The following is a 15,589-nucleotide window of genomic DNA, read 5'->3' as shown; positions in this document are numbered from 1 at the left end:
CGCCCCACAGCGAGGCACGTCACGTCCTCCTCCGCATCCACATCATCGACTCGGAGGAAGACGCCACCGACGACAATGGCTGCATATGCGCAGTTTGGATACAGCGGTTACCCGACGGCAAATCAGGTTAGTGAAGCCAAAGCACCGTGTCATTGAGATTATCAAATTAGATTGAGACTCACACCACACCCTGTCGCAATTCGATTGATTCTTTGATGTTTAATATCAATATTTGGGGGGATGTTTAGCTAGTAAAATCAATTGAGTTGTTTTGAACAACATTTAGGAGGAATCTCAACGAAAAGTAGAGGAAAGATCAGGCCGGAATGTGTTGGCTAATATTTGTCACAGTTTTCGCATTTTGATTTGTGTCACTAATAAATTCAATAATTTATCTGTAGAGCTGTGTTAAATATTATTTTATGAGACATGGTAACATGTGCCTCCATCTATCAATAAATATTTCTACTCAAACATTAGCTAGAGACTCGAAAATCTTTAATAATAATTGTAGGTGGATGGCTATCTCTGGCTAAGACATTCATAAACATTTTAAGCTGGTGGCAAGTGGCAGCTGGGCAGCACATGGGTTGGAGGGGGGCACATGAATATTCAAGCACTTTGGCACCGGTTGGACACTCTCTGTCTCTGGGATCCATAATGGCCGCCGCAAAGAAATGTTTCACAGTTTGGGACAGCCGTCACCGTCGCCTTGACTGGCTGCAGTCTTCGTGCCTTTGGAGCTCCCTTGGGCATTTGCGGTGCATCGTCTGGAGGGTCTGGTCTGGTCTGGTCTGGTCATAATTACCCGCGTACGAAGCTGGAGCTGGGGCCCAGTAATTCAAATTAGTTGGCTGAGGTTTTGCAAGGGAGTAGAGGGGATAGACCTACATGCATACCCGTACAAAAACCTTTCAATGGCTGTGCCCTGGCTTTCGGTTTTGGCTTGTACAACGACTACGACTACGAGTAGTGCGTCAATGTTAGACTTATGAGGTTATATTACATTTATCCTTAGGTCCGTGTCCGTCCCTTGGACTTTGTGTGTGTCCGTCCATTATATCTACATATTAAAGGCATTAAGATAATGAAACTTGAATGGGTTGGGTTGGCTTGGGGTAGGGCCATTTATTATAATATGCTAAACTTGCTGAATTACAATCATTAAAATAATGAACGGCGCTCAGAGATTATCGACTTTAATTATGAATGCAAAGACATGTGCAAAGTGCACTCGGATCGATTAAAAGCCTCTAACATTTAGACATCTTTTGGGTGTCTTTAAACCATTTAAATATGTGTGTATTCTTAAGCCAAATTAAGGATAAGGATTGGACTCCATGCTTTGGATGACTATCAGACAAAGCCAGAAAGCCCAAAGTTGACTCCGCCAGTAATGATTCTGTATCAAATTGATATGCCTCAAGATTTATGCAGTACACAGGCTGGCAGGCAGGCAGAGGACTGGATTGGAGAGTGCCTTACAAATAAGAACTCGAATTCATTAATTTAATTTTAATTTCAACGCCAAGACGGCATTCCAAATATGAGGCAAAACAACAACAAAAAAAAAACATTGACGCATGCAATATATGAATTTAATCAACGGCTGGTTAGTGCCACTGCCACTGCCAGTGCCACTTCCCTCTGTGGCAGTTGACAGTTTTCAGTGTGTGTTGTTGTTGTTCGTTCGTTCAGTGGCAAGTGACTGCGTATGAGGAGCACTCAGAATTCCCAACTTCCCATGTGAGCTGTTCACGCATTTCATGGCAAAATAACTCAAATTCTACGGCTGCAAAAAAGCGCAGAGCAAGAGAAGCCGAAGCCGAAGCCGTCGCGACGTTCGGTCGGACAATGTCCTGAATCCGGTTGCCTCCATGCTGCATGCTCCATGCGTAGGCTGCCGTGCCGCCGCCTTCCCTTTATGCTGGACCATCGTTCGAAATGATGCGAGAAAAAACTAATATTTCGCCGTGTGCATTCCATAATTGATTTATGAATTTTTAATGCAAACATTGAGACCCACTGCCGATGCCGTTGCCGTTGCCGTTTGTCGAAGAAAGAGTTGTTCCCCCCCCCCGACTCCGAGGCTACTACTGGAACCCAAAGTCAATTCAATAAGAGGAACTTCAGCAAAAAAATACAAAGCGACTTATTCGCATTAGCACAAACGCACAAGGAACCTTCTCCAGTCTCTCTCGATGCATGGGCATGGATACGGTATGGGCCATCGTTTGGGCCCTGGCAGTGCCGCAATCCTGTGGATGAATGTGAGAATATGCCAAATCCAAAGACCAGACCAGGCTACGTACAAACACATGTTTGTGTGTGTAGAGGGGGGTGCAGAGTCTACACACATCCTTATATTTTTCGTTTATTGTTTTGGCATTGGCGATGACGTTGTACCGGCGGTTGTAGCGCCCTCCCTAGCAGCCTCCTCCCGTTGCAGGCAATCTCCTTTGTTTCCCCCAAGTTGCTGGCTGAGTGCAAAAAACCAAAAATCCATAAACGCATCCCCAGCGGTAGCAGCAAACAAGAGCGAAACGGCAGCCAGCCCCAATAACCACAACAAGCATTATGAACACACATCTGCATCAGCCACATTCACTTGTACTTCTGCTACGACTAGTACCCCACCATAACGATGGTACAGCGATCTCCTTTGTTTTCCACATGCGAGTGAGTGCTCCTCCTGCTCCTTCTCGAAATGAGCATTGGCAGGTTGGACCCGAAGCTGGACCACAACCTGGTACCTATAGCCAGCCGGGAGGCGGTTTCGTGAGCTTTAGCATAAATCATAAAATTAATAACCGTAAAGTGACGGCACCAGTTTTCCCCCCGCAACATCTTGGCCAGAGTGGGTGCGGGTGGCCCGCGTGGCCACATCTGCGCCACCAGCATCATCAGCAGCGTAGAGGAGCTACGTTTTTGGTTGTGCACTTCAAAGGCAGATTTCAGATGCAGATGTCCATGCCGGTTCAATGGAACTCAGACCTGCTGCCTATTGAGATTTTATTTTCCTTTTTCGCCTGCATATTTTTATTACATTTTATGTTTGACTTGTGCCAAAACTCTGCCACGTTTTATTATCGGAATCTTATTTACCTTTTGCTAGCGGGAATTTATCAACCACATTATCATCCCAAACTGACATGAATGAGCAGAGCAGAGCATCAGCTTGCATTGCCTGATATTAGCACCTTTTTGAGGAATAAATAACAATGGTTTTATAACCTTAAAGAGTGAACACACACAAAAGTGTCAAGTGAAATTCGAAAATGAAAGACCAAAGACTTTTGTAAACTTCAAGAACCTTGACACTGTCGTCCGCAGAAACACGAAGAAGTCATAAAAAAGTAGCAAAACTTTAAGTCAACTTTTGGTGGGAGTTTCGGGGAACATGTTTCGACACTTCCGCAAAATAGAAACTTCAAGTTTTTGGGGAGCTGCGTATCCTATGGCCAGTCCTTGTTCTATCATATCCTATCCTATCACCTTCCGATAAACTCCAGGGAGAGCGCCCATCGCTGCACTTCCTGCAGCCTTTCCGAACTGCAGTCCCGAGTCGCGAGTCCCGAGTGGGTGAGTGGTAACCATTAAAAATAAACTGACTTGCGTGCCGATAATAAGCGCTGTAGCTGTAGCTGGAGACTCGACTCGGACCAGACCGGACCACAGCACACCGTCCTTAGTCGTCGGTTCAGCGTCCCCGTACCCATCCCCGTCCCCGTACCCCCTCCCTGGCCACATGGCCACACGGCCGCGTTTGGAGGTTGTCGTCGACGTTGCCGATATGTGTTTTTTATGGGCGGCCACAAAAACTGAAATTGATGTTCGAATCGCATAAAAAATAAAGAATAATAAGAAATGAGCGCGCGCAGCGTTTTGTACATTAGCAGGAGAGACAGGAGACAGGAGACAGTGTGAGGAAAGGCAAGGGACAGCACGGGGAAGGGTCACTGCTGGGCCAGTTCTTGCTGGCTATCTGGCTAACTGGCTAACTGGCTGCCTGGCTGGCATTCTCCTTAGCCAATGCCCCCAGTCCGCACTGGACATCCCCTGGTCTTGGCCAGTGGCCATCCATTCATTCAGAATTCATTAGATTTCATTCATGAAACACCTTCGTTATGCAATAATGTCTGTTCCTGTGGAGACTCTAACTGGGGGGCAGTCGTCCGCCGCGAAATTGGCCTGCGATTAGATAGCCCCGCAGGAGGTGTTGAAAGTCAGTCCACTCGTTTAGCTTTGAATTACCATTATTATTATTTAAATCATACAGCCAACGGGGAATTTACTTCAGTCCGGTAGTCGGTAGCAGCACCCAAAACACACGTAAGTAGGTGGCAAAAGAGCCATAGGAATGGGCGACAAGAAACGGTGGCACGCAGAACCTTTGGTGCACAATAGAAAGGGGCAGTATACAGAGAGAGAGAGAGAGACATTGACATGATCATTCCATTCCGATACTGTCATAAGTCATAATCCTCCCTCCCCCCCAAACAACATTTTGGGTTGCGCGTGAAGCGAAAATTGGGAATTTGTCACGGGTTTGACAGGCAATCATCATCACGGGTACCGGGGTTTGAGTGCCACTCCCAGCATAAGCCAAGGTTTTTGGAATAGATACCAATGTCCAATGGCTTTATGTAGACAACGGGCGGGCGGGGGAAGTCGGGGGCTATCGGCCTTTCGTCTGTCCGTCTCAGTGGCTTCGCTCTGTCGTTTTCTGTCTATTGCCGTGGCCAAAAGGAACTCATTCTCGTGTTTGTTGTTGGTCTCTGCCTGCTCCTCCGGACCGACAATGATTCGTTGCGGTTATCGTTCGTGAGGAAGAGAGGAACGCATACCTGCGTATCGTACCTCTCGTCCCTCATCATTTGATTGCCCTTTAGGCCTCGTACCCCTGCCTGACCGTACCCGTGTCCATGCCCATGCCCATGCCCATGCCCGTGCCCTTGCCGGTTCTCGCGATCGATCGGTCCACTGATATACTCGGGATAGGATGGGATACGAGGGGTTGGGGATGTGTGTACCCTCTTCAAAGATTCGTGCGATGTGCAGCTTCAGCATTCAGCATTCGGCCACTCTCGCAGCAGCGCTGTATCTGAAATCTGACTGTGATAAATTGAAAATTAATGAAGTGAAAATAGATGGAACGGATCGCAAAATGCGCCAGGCCAATAAAATATTTTGACATTTGGAGTTATCATCTTAATCTGCTTTGTTGATTTCGACCTGGATCCGCGCAAAGGGGACATGCCTTTGCGCTTACCACTCGAAGCGACTCCGATTCCTTTGCTCCCTTACACCCTCCTCTGCCCTCCTTCCTCTCCTAGTCTTCAACCTCGAAAACTTCACCTGTTTTTAAGATCCCCCTTTTGCTTGGCAAAATATATTCCAGTCTGCAGCCCTTTCGGTCTCTACTAAAGTGTATTTTTTTCTGCTCTTTTCTTTTCTTTGTAGTTGGCGGCAGCTAACACCGACAGCCAGAGCGGCCATGGCGGAGGATCACCGCTGTCCGGGACCAATGAGGCTTCCCTGAGTCCATCGGGGGGCTCGACCACAACCGGCCTCACCGCCGGGCCCCTCAGTCCAGGTGCTGTCTCCCAGTCGTCCAACAATGCGATTCCCAAACTCATCTCCACCTCTCCGTCGCTGGCCGATGCAGCGGCTGCGGCGGCGGCGGCGGCTTCGGCAGGCAGTGATGTGGTGGTGCCAGCTGCGGAACTGCAAGACCGCCGATCCGAGGGCATGTCCTGCTGCGAGAATGGACGACCAATCATCACGGATCCCGTTTCCGGGCAGACCGTCTGCTCCTGCCAGTACGATCCAGCGCGTCTGGCAATTGGCGGCTACTCCCGCATGGCATTGCCCTCCGGCGGTGTGGGTGTCTATGGCGGGCCATATCCATCCAACGAACAGAACCCATATCCCAGCATTGGCGTTGACAATTCGGCCTTCTACGCACCTCTGGTAAGTCCGAAGAGCCACTAATTGGCTCAGTGCAGTCGCTGGAAGTCCGACCAAATGCAAGTCGACGGCTGAGCAGATATTGTCATGTAGTCATGTCGGCTGTCGGGCAATCCGAAGTATCTCGTTAGCCTCCTGTAACTGCTGCCGTGATTACCTCGAAGCGACAAATGCATGAGAGTCAACGCTCCAGTCAGTGGGTTACAAGCTCAGCGAATGTCAGCTCAGCCGCTGCTTGAGTGCCTGATGCAGTCCCATCTAATTGCTTATCCCCCGCTCCCTCTCCATTCATCTCACTTGCAGAGCAATCCCTATGGCATTAAGGATGCCAATTCCAGCACCGAAATGAATGCCTGGACATCAGCGGCAGGACTTCAATCCACAACGGGCTACTATTCGTACGATCCCACATTGGCTGCCTATGGGTGAGTGTTTTATAATAATTTTAGGACAGTTTTGGTTGCCTTTTAAATGGTTTTATGCTAGATTTTAGCGCAGAAAAGTCTCTTCCTATCTTGTCTTCATTTACTTAACTGCCACACAAATGGTGACTGACTTATCTTATTGACAAGGTGTGTTGGTACCTCTATAAGTACCATTTCCTGACTGCTGATAACTCTCGTATCTCTGCTCCGGAAGAGCACCGGGGGGGGCGTTGCAATTGTAACCCTTTTTTTTCGAAACTGTTGCCTTAAGCAAACACCCATTAGTGGCCATGATCGGGATCTTTATTGACCAAGTTTACTATTTGATTTGAATGTCGCGCAGGTATGGCCCGAACTATGATCTCGCCGCACGCCGCAAGAACGCCACGCGAGAGTCAACAGCAACGCTGAAGGCGTGGCTCAGTGAACACAAGAAGAATCCCTACCCAACCAAAGGGGAGAAGATTATGCTGGCCATCATCACGAAGATGACACTGACCCAGGTGTCGACGTGGTTTGCGAATGCGCGACGTCGCCTGAAAAAGGAAAACAAAATGACGTGGGAGCCGAAAAACAAAACCGAAGACGATGACGATGGAATGATGTCCGATGATGAAAAGGACAACAAGGACAATGCAATCGATGGTGGTGGCAAGCTGCCAGCTGAAGTTTTTGGTAAGTGCAGTTCCCTGACCTCCTACCATCCCTCCAAGCAGTGCCTTGATCTTCCTTCCCGCCCATCTACTCGTCCCATTGATTTGAACGCCTGTCCGAGGGTCCGCCGGTCCGCCGGTTCGCCGTTCCGCCCCCACTGCAGATTTGTGTGGCACTGGGCTTTTAAGCACAATTTATGTGGCGAAACGAATGTTATGCAATGCGAGTATTCGTCTGCTCTCTGTCCGTTTGTCCGCTTGTCCGTCTGTCTGTCTGTCCGTTCGTTTGTCCGTTTATTTGTCTGACTGCTTAGGCGACATCCTCCCCGGAAGTTGACAGCACATTGTTGGCAAAGTGGCCTTGCGCCCGTACAGCTCTCCGAGCAAGTGGCCTTGTTCGAGTTGGCGACTTGCTAGGTCTCTCTCCAGACCATCCACAGCCACATCCCGTACCTTCCAAAGGGCAGAGGAGAGGCGGGAGGTAGGACGTTGCTCGAGTAGTTGGCGGAACTCGAGTATTTTGTTGCTGAAAGCTTTCTCCGCTGACTGGGACTGGGACTGGGACTGCGACTGCGACTGGGTTGGGCCAGTGCTGGGGCTGTCTGGGACGTCGCGAGGGTTGCACGCATCAACGCCCACCAACAATTTCAAGGGTTTTTGCCTCTTGCCAGCTGCCTGTGCCAAGTTTTACCTCCGAGTGCCAAGTTTTGCTGTCCTCCGCCTAAGAACTTGTCTGCTTCCGCTTTAGACTTGAAATTAATTAAATTTATTTTGTGTCTCCCCATTGCACATTCCAAACTCTAATCGTCAGATCCCAGCAATCAACTTATCAAATCCGAACTAGGAAAAGCGGAAAAGGATCCGGATGTCGAGCCAAAGATGGAGCGGGACAGGGACCGGGAGCGAGAGCTCCCTCCCCAGAATCTAGTGGCAATGCGTGGCCTCGCACCCTACGCTGCCCCGCCTATGCATGCGGCCTACAATTCCTATGCACACTCGCAGCATCAGCAGCAGCATCTGGAGCAGCATTTGGAGCAGCAGCAGCAGCAGCAGCATCCTCAACAGCAGCAGTTGGCGTCACCATACTATCATCATTCGGGCTATGGCCAGGATGAGACCAGCGAATATGGGGCTCAAAAAAACCCGCTAAGCAGAGACTGTGGCATACCAGTGCCGGCGAGCAAGCCGAAAATCTGGAGTGTGGCCGACACAGCCGCCTGCAAGACGCCACCGCCTACGGCATACCTCGGCCAGAATTTCTATCCCCAAGCGCCAACCGCGGAGCAGCATCATCAGCAGCAGCATCTGCAGCAGCATCAGCAGCAACTCCACTCTGTGGGCTCCCAGTCCCTGGTTATGCAGCCGAGCAGCATGACGATGGGGGGGCCTCAAGTCGAGCTCGGTTCGCCGCTGAGTATGATGAGCAGCTACGCCGGCGCATCGCCATATTCGCGGATACCTACGGCGTACACCGAGGCCATGGGCATGCATATCGGACACGGCAAGATTCCCCATACCCCCAGCACGCCCAACATCCATACGGTGCACCGCGAGCCCTACCATCCCTCGGGGCCCAACAGCCAGGCGAGAGTGGGTGTGGGGTTTTCCGAGATCCAGCCGGATACGCCGCCCCAGACGCCGCCCACTATGAAGCTGGGGGGCCACCATCACATCAGCAGCAGCAGCATCAGCAGCAGCACCAGCAGCAGCAACAGTTCTTCGATGCATTCCGCGCCCGGTCCGGCACCGGTGACGGTGGCTTCCATGGTCAACATTTTGTACAATAGCCACCACGGCACTGCCACGGAGCACAGTCCTTACATGAGTAGTGCCGCTGCCTACCTAACGGAGAGTCGTGCGGGATCATAATGTGGCAGAAGGAGCGGCAGCGGCAGCGGAAGCGGAAGCGAAAGCTAATGCAGGAGTGGCCTTGAACCAGATACCAAATAGTACCATATACCACTACTTAGACATTTCAAACACACACACACACACACACACACACAGCCAGGCCCGAACACGGACAAGTGCAAGAGTTCGCAGAGATGCCAACAATAACGATAGCGATAGCGATAGCGATTACTACACTAATTATTTTGCAATAAATGTAGCTTAAGTATGGCAATAAAACTTTATTTCCTACCATATCATAAATTATTTCACTTTATAACTTTAATTAGCATATTTACACTCCGCCACTCCGCCACGCTGCCACACTGCCACACTCTCCTCAACCCACTGAAGTTTCTCAGACACACAGACACACGTCGCACTGTCAGTCACATCGTATTAAGGGGGCGGTGGCGGGCAAAGTGTGCTCGAGACAAGCGACACACACAGCAGAGGCAGCAGCAGCAGCAGCAGCAGCAGCACCATAGTGTGTGTGTGTTTGTCATGCCGTTTGGGTTTGAGTCATTATCAACGGTTCTCCGTTGCGAGTTTAATGACTCGAAATAAACGCACAGCACACCACAGGAATGAAAGCTCCCCCCAACTGCCTGGCGAACTCATTCATCTTTTCAGTGTGGTGGCAGGCAGCATCACAACACAACTCAATACAACTCCGAACTACGACTACTACATTGCCGTGTTATAAATCACTCGAACTTTTTGTCTTACAAATAACTTGCTCCTTCCTTCCTTCCTACCTTAAGTGCTTAATCCACAATACTTGATAACTCTAAACGGCAGCTACCTAAGCCTAAGCCTAAAGTCTAAGCTCTCTATTGTAAACGTTCAAGTTGTATAAGTCCTATAAAGCGGCAACGATATGCTTGAGGCATAAGATTCAAACTATATCAAATCCTATACATTTATGTACATAAGTATGTATGTGCGAGCATTAAATTGAACTCTTTTGAAGATATATTTACACGTAATAGTCGGCCAAATACATAAACGTGCAAACATGAATTAGTAATTTATAATTAATGAATGATATCTTTAGTCGTATAATTCAATTGTAGACAAAATGGAGTATCTGTGATATATGCATATAAATACATATATAAACGATCAGCAGCGGTATTACCTATACAAACACACATAGTTAATTCACATTAATTCTTTATTACTAAGCAGCACCCATATTCGAAGTCATTTTTAAACCCCCTAGACCCTAGACAGTATGTGTGTAAATAAACAAACTATGCAAAAATTGAAATTAAATAAAGTTTAATTAACACAACAAGTCGGTATTCTGTTGGTTCCCTTTTGCAGTTGTTTTGGCAATCAATGGCTAATGAAAATATCTTTTCCTAGAGGTCTGTGCGGGCATTCATTGACCAACGTTTGTAGAAGGTCAAAATCTCAAGATTTATTTATTTTATGAAAAGATCAAATGTCAATCTGCAGTACAGTGCTTCGAATTATCCGAATCCGTGGAATTCTCTGGCTAAGCTGCTTTTTCGGGCAGGGCTTGGGTAAGGTCGATAATTATTTCGACATTCACGATTAATTATTTTCATTTATACATGTGACACACGAGGAAACACATCAGTTCCATGATTGAATGTATCTATACCTAAATCTTTCTTTGGAAAAAAATGCTCTGAATGCGACCGCTCCCATGTTCATTGCCATTAATTAGAGATACATTGGGGTACGAACACCAGACAAAATGAACATAAATATCTATGCTATGGCTTCTATGTGTATGGGACACATAATTCAAATATATTTTAAAACTTTATTATGAAACAAGTTGTTGGTAGAAGAGAAACTGAGAGCCATGAAAAATTGGAACAGAATTAGATGAGTGAAGACAAAGGAACGACTATGAAAATTCCTGCTGGCTTACACATTGATATTTCAGATGGTAAAGGCAAGGGAGTAAAGGGTCGAGTCAACTCTTTAAACCCTCAGTGCAGTGCTGCGTGTGTGGCTGGACCTGCGAGAACAATTAGATAAATTTTGTGATTTTGAAATTAGCTGTTTGAATCACGGCTGCAGCATCTGCAGTCAATTGCACTCTTTCGGAAATGCATATGGTCACAGTCTGGGCTGCAAATGGAACTGGAACTGTTCTGTTCTGTTCCCCAACCCCAAACCACGGATCATTATGAGACGATGCTGGCTGCAGCATGGACTTTTGTCGGCTGCTCCTGCCGCCTCGCTGGCTATTTTATGCGCCGAGTGGAAAATGACAACATTAATTTCGGGCTTTGTCCTGTGCGAATCGCTGGCTGGGCCACATTTTAAATTAACCCGAAACATGTTTAGGGGTTTTCCGCACAATTGCCCCATCGTTGCACTGTGGCAAAAGGGATTCATTCTACTTTACTTATGCTGCATCACGGATAGCAGCAGCATCGGATGCGATGCCTATTTGGGGGGTGCAATGTAATTGAAAAGTCAGGAGCAATAAAACGTTTTTAATGCCATGCGAGAATAGTCAGTGCTTAAGGGCAGCAGGCCTGCATCACTTTATAATTTATTGGGGAGCCCATATATATTTTTAATATATTTTGTTTGACACTAAACATGTAATTACAATGGGTAAATGTAGTTGTCCTGAGTTAGGAGTAGGCTTGGAACGCCTGTGATTTTTATGATTGTTCTGACAATATCCAGAAACTATGGACATAGCCATCAGCTTGATCAAGAACAGATTGCAATATGCACAAATAAAGTGTTAAAGATAGTGTTGCAAATTATGTAAATTATTCCAACTGAAAGCATAACTCTCCCTAGAGTCGCTCTGATAATTTCAGAGAATTATTGCATACGAAATTACCATTTGCAGATCGATATCTGATAGATATTTCATCTGCTATCAGTACGAGTAATAGCGGTCTATGTTCAGTACAGTTCAGTTATTTGTTTTGCTTTTTTTTTGCTAGCGAAACAGAGGGACTTGTCGCGTTTCCATTTGACAAGACCACATTTGTGTTGTGGGCGTGTGTAACGAATCCGGGACGGTACTGAAACATGAACAGGTCTATTGGGGGCTTGAGGACGCACACGTAGAACATTATTCGGCTACAAAATGGCCAAAACAACAAACCGCTATAATTTACCATATTTTATGGCTGCGCTGTGGCAATAAAATCGCCAACAAGCTCTATAACTCATTCTAGAGCGCTGGCTGGCGCTGCAGGGCGGCCGCGGTAGTTGCCTCCGCCGCCGCTGGTTACACCCGGGTATACGTACGTACGTTCGTGGACATTGCAACTTCCGCGGTTGTGCAACCCACACACACACACACACACACACACTCACGCATATGGACACAAGTCCCGTGTATGTGTGGTTGGCTTTTAAACGGCTGAATGCTCCTGGTGATGAAGCTGCAGCCGGATCCGAGCTTTGGTGCCCGCAGCTCTAATTTGTACCTCCAATAGCCGCCTCTATCGTAAGCATTTTCGAAATTTATCTATGCAGAAATGTGCATTGATGGCCAACATGTTTATTGCTTGCCTGTCGTCGTTTTGCAGTTGCATTGTCGGTGGTTGCCGGTTGATGGTTGGGGCGCCGCCAGGCACAAATTCAAAGCCCCGAAAAGTGGAATACAAAACTGAACAATTTGCAGGGCAGTCCCAGAGGAAAGTACATTTAATTATTATATTTCAATTGAGTTGTTCCATGGCAAGGACACTATTCTCTGCACACCCCCCCTCCCTGTGTTGCCCATAAATAGTTGGCTCCGGGAGTTATATGTGTGTAAAAATAAAATTAAAATTGTTTTGTGGCTTCTGCCCAAAAGGACGCGCGTGTTGCCATTTTCTGAATAGTAAAATAAATAAAAAATCGCCGCTGATCGAACCCCGGGAGTGTTCAGGGTCTGTACATGGGTTAGCTTTAGGCTCCACAGCAGCAGCTGCTGCCGCTGCTGACCACAAAACAGTCTAGACAAAAAAGTGTATCCTGGCAGGAAGAGCGGGTCTCCGGACTGGATTGGGCCGCCTCGTGCGTGCTGTGCCTGTGCCGGCATCATCAGCGATATTCGAGCAATGAAGGATCCCATTGGGGGCTTGGTGTACGAATAATTTAAATATTTAATTAACACATTCCGAGGGGCAGGAGCAGGCTGGGGATCGCTAAAGCCAGTGGCTTCGCGCGTGTGTGTACAATTAATGCAGGAATAGGCGCAATTAAGTTTGTCGCAGTGGCAGTGGCAGGGACTGTGGACTGTGGACTGTGGACTGGGTGCAGGGATTGTGGCAAGCGCGCTTATCTCGTGATTCCGATCGAGCTTCAACCTCAGCGAAGGCGGTCGGTCTGTCGGTTTGTCGGTCTGTCTGTCGGTTGCTGCTGGGCCTGACAACGCACTTGCTTCCAAGGCACTCGCTCTCTGGTCGGACCTGGTCGGCAATGGCCAAAGATTTATCTGCATCCGGTGTCCAGTTACCGTACCCATGCCCGTACCCTTGCCCGGGCCATGCCACTTGCACGGCCATTCAGTTTGAATGATGCGCATCTTAGGCATTTTGGAAGTAAATTTGTGTGCAAATGGGCTTTTTATTTGGCTCATGTTTCTTCCAGCGATGGCTGTCTTTTCAGCAAGACACTGCTGCCCGGCCCCAGCCCGTGTACCTGGTTCTGGCTCTCATATTCTGCCATGAACAGTCGCCAGCGAATTCGCCATCATGGGATCATCAATGAGTGGAGATGATAGGCAAGAGTAAGCTACAACTCAGTGTTCGAGGAGCCTGTCTCAATCTACACAAAACTATCAGTGACTGTGACTGAGCGGATTATTGGCTACATTTGTGATATTGGAATGGAGTATCTCATAATCAATTATTTAAATACATTTCGAGTTTATTTTGTGTGTTCCATGGACAATATGCGAGCTTGGGGGAAATACCATAAATACTTGTAAAGATAATGCAAAGAAATATCTCTTAGAAAAGGGTCAGTAAAGAGGAACATTTAAAATATTAGATATTTAGTAAAAGTTCCCAGAAAAACCATTTGAAAGTATCTAACCTTCGTGACACCCTGTCCATTCCAGAAAATCCCATAATAATTATGTACGACCACACATAAAGAATAAAAGATATATTTGTAAGGTCTAGAAAGATTCGTTTGCCCTGATTTTATAAATATATATTGTGAATTTCTGATGGTGTTCAAAACTTACCCAAATCCCGTTTAATTGCCGTTAGCATCAAACTGAAAAGATAATAGAAACCACAATTTTGTTATAACCATTCAGTCTGAAATTTGGAAGTATTTGCTTAATAGTACTACTATTTATTCATGCAGAAGAGCTTCAGTTATCGTGGATTAAAAAATATCTTAAATCTGGAATTTCTAATTTCAATGTTTAAATCAAGGAGTTGTAGATTGAAATTCATTCCACTCGGAATTCCAAAGCACTGCGGCTTCCTGCTTTTATTGCTAAGTTGTACTAGCTAGGATTACTGCTTTAGCTAAGCTCTTTTAGTCTATAACTATTTTTAGTGGCTAACAAATAGAAAATAAGTGAGAAAAAAAGAGAAAGAATGGACAACAGTTGAAAGTTGAGACCAGAAAAGTCATTTGCTGACTCGTTCGACAAGATGTTTGTTCGGTTCGGTGAAATAAAGTACACACTGTCTGGCAGGACAGTACAGGACGAGCAGCAGGAGCAGCTGGAGGAGCTGTGGGTGCCATTGAGCGCACTCGGGGACATTTGGGATAACATGCGAACACGGCATATTTGCTGAGGATACAAAACGCCAAACGCTGTCGTCTTTCCGACCGACCACTCAGCCAGCCACTAGGTAATGAATGGATGCGCCAGGCATGACATGGATGCAATTTTCGACAGAGAGTAGCGCAGAATAGGCTGGCGAGGCTGGCCCCTTTCGAGGCCTCTGCCTGATTATCTCATGTTCTGTGCACTCCACCTTCTCCTCCAACCCGCGTCTAACATGCACAAACCTCGCCACCCCCCACAGTCCGTACTTTTGTGTGTGCTCGGGGAGGCGGCTGCTGCTGCTGCTGCTGCAGGCTTGTTTTCGGATCGGTTTTGGGGGCCACGTTGGCGTTATTTAAGCACTCGATATCGATGTGCAGCTCCTTTAATCAGTGGAAGCTTCGTCCTGTCAACGTTATGCACAAATTTTATAGCAAGTTTTAGCAGAGAGCTGCCATGGGGGCGCTCCTGTTTCGAAGTTTTATAAATATTTTACCAAGAATCATATTGTAACGTTCCACATTTACTTTAAAGGATGTGAGTGCACATATGAGGCGGGGGGGGGGAAGGCTATTTCAGGATCTATGTATGTACATGTACTAATTAAAATCTGGCCCAAGTCTATGAGCAAAAGTTTTAACCCAAAAACACCAAAGACTTCCCCCACCCGTGGAAGCATGGGCCACGAGGCCATCCATTCCGTTGCATCAAGGGGGCGGAGCATTTCCCCTCTGCGCCTGGAAAGAGTAGTGCGAACCGTGAGTGCCTTGGCCTGTCTGTCCCTTTCGCACGCGGCAGGAGAAACCTGTTTCCACTGCCCATGCGCCCCGTGGGCCATGGCCATGCCATGCCATGCCATGCCAACCCCCGCTCAGTTTTGCAACCGACCGACTGTTGTGCTGTTGTGGCAGCCAGCA

At 47.4% G+C, this 15,589-nt stretch overlaps 1 protein-coding gene across 2 annotated transcripts; it reads left to right on the top strand.

The window, feature by feature from the left end:
- The first annotated feature begins 75 nt into the window (after positions 1 to 75).
- LOC117586972 (homeobox protein caupolican) lies at positions 76 to 10,189 on the top strand. 2 transcript variants are annotated; one of them, XM_034277348.1, is made up of 6 exons: positions 76 to 126; positions 5,464 to 5,973; positions 6,274 to 6,395; positions 6,739 to 7,070; positions 7,860 to 8,762; positions 9,394 to 10,189. In XM_034277348.1, the coding sequence occupies exons 1-6, from the start codon at positions 76 to 78 to the stop codon at positions 9,642 to 9,644; spliced, it is 2,169 nt and encodes a 722-aa protein (XP_034133239.1). In that variant the 3' UTR covers positions 9,645 to 10,189. The 2 variants fall into 2 exon arrangements, with proteins under 2 accessions (XP_034133239.1, XP_034133240.1); XM_034277349.1 differs by lacking the exon at positions 9,394 to 10,189 and having other exon boundaries at positions 7,860 to 9,195.
- Positions 10,190 to 15,589: the final 5,400 nt, after the last annotated feature.

This window comes from Drosophila guanche, unplaced genomic scaffold, assembly GCF_900245975.1.
Source record: "Drosophila guanche unplaced genomic scaffold, DGUA_6, whole genome shotgun sequence".
In the NCBI taxonomy this organism is placed as follows: Eukaryota; Metazoa; Arthropoda; class Insecta; order Diptera; family Drosophilidae; genus Drosophila; species Drosophila guanche.
Note: the sequence above shows the minus strand (reverse complement) of the source record. Positions and strands in the feature narration are given on the sequence as shown.

Coding starts and splice junctions, on each gene's coding strand:
- LOC117586972 (XM_034277348.1), top strand. CDS start 76: ATGGCTGCATATGCGCAGTTTGGATACAGCGGTTACCCGACGGCAAAT. Junction 6,396..6,738: donor CCCACATTGGCTGCCTATGG/GTGAGTGTTTTA, acceptor AATGTCGCGCAG/GTATGGCCCGAACTATGATC. Junction 7,071..7,859: donor GCTGCCAGCTGAAGTTTTTG/GTAAGTGCAGTT, acceptor TCTAATCGTCAG/ATCCCAGCAATCAACTTATC.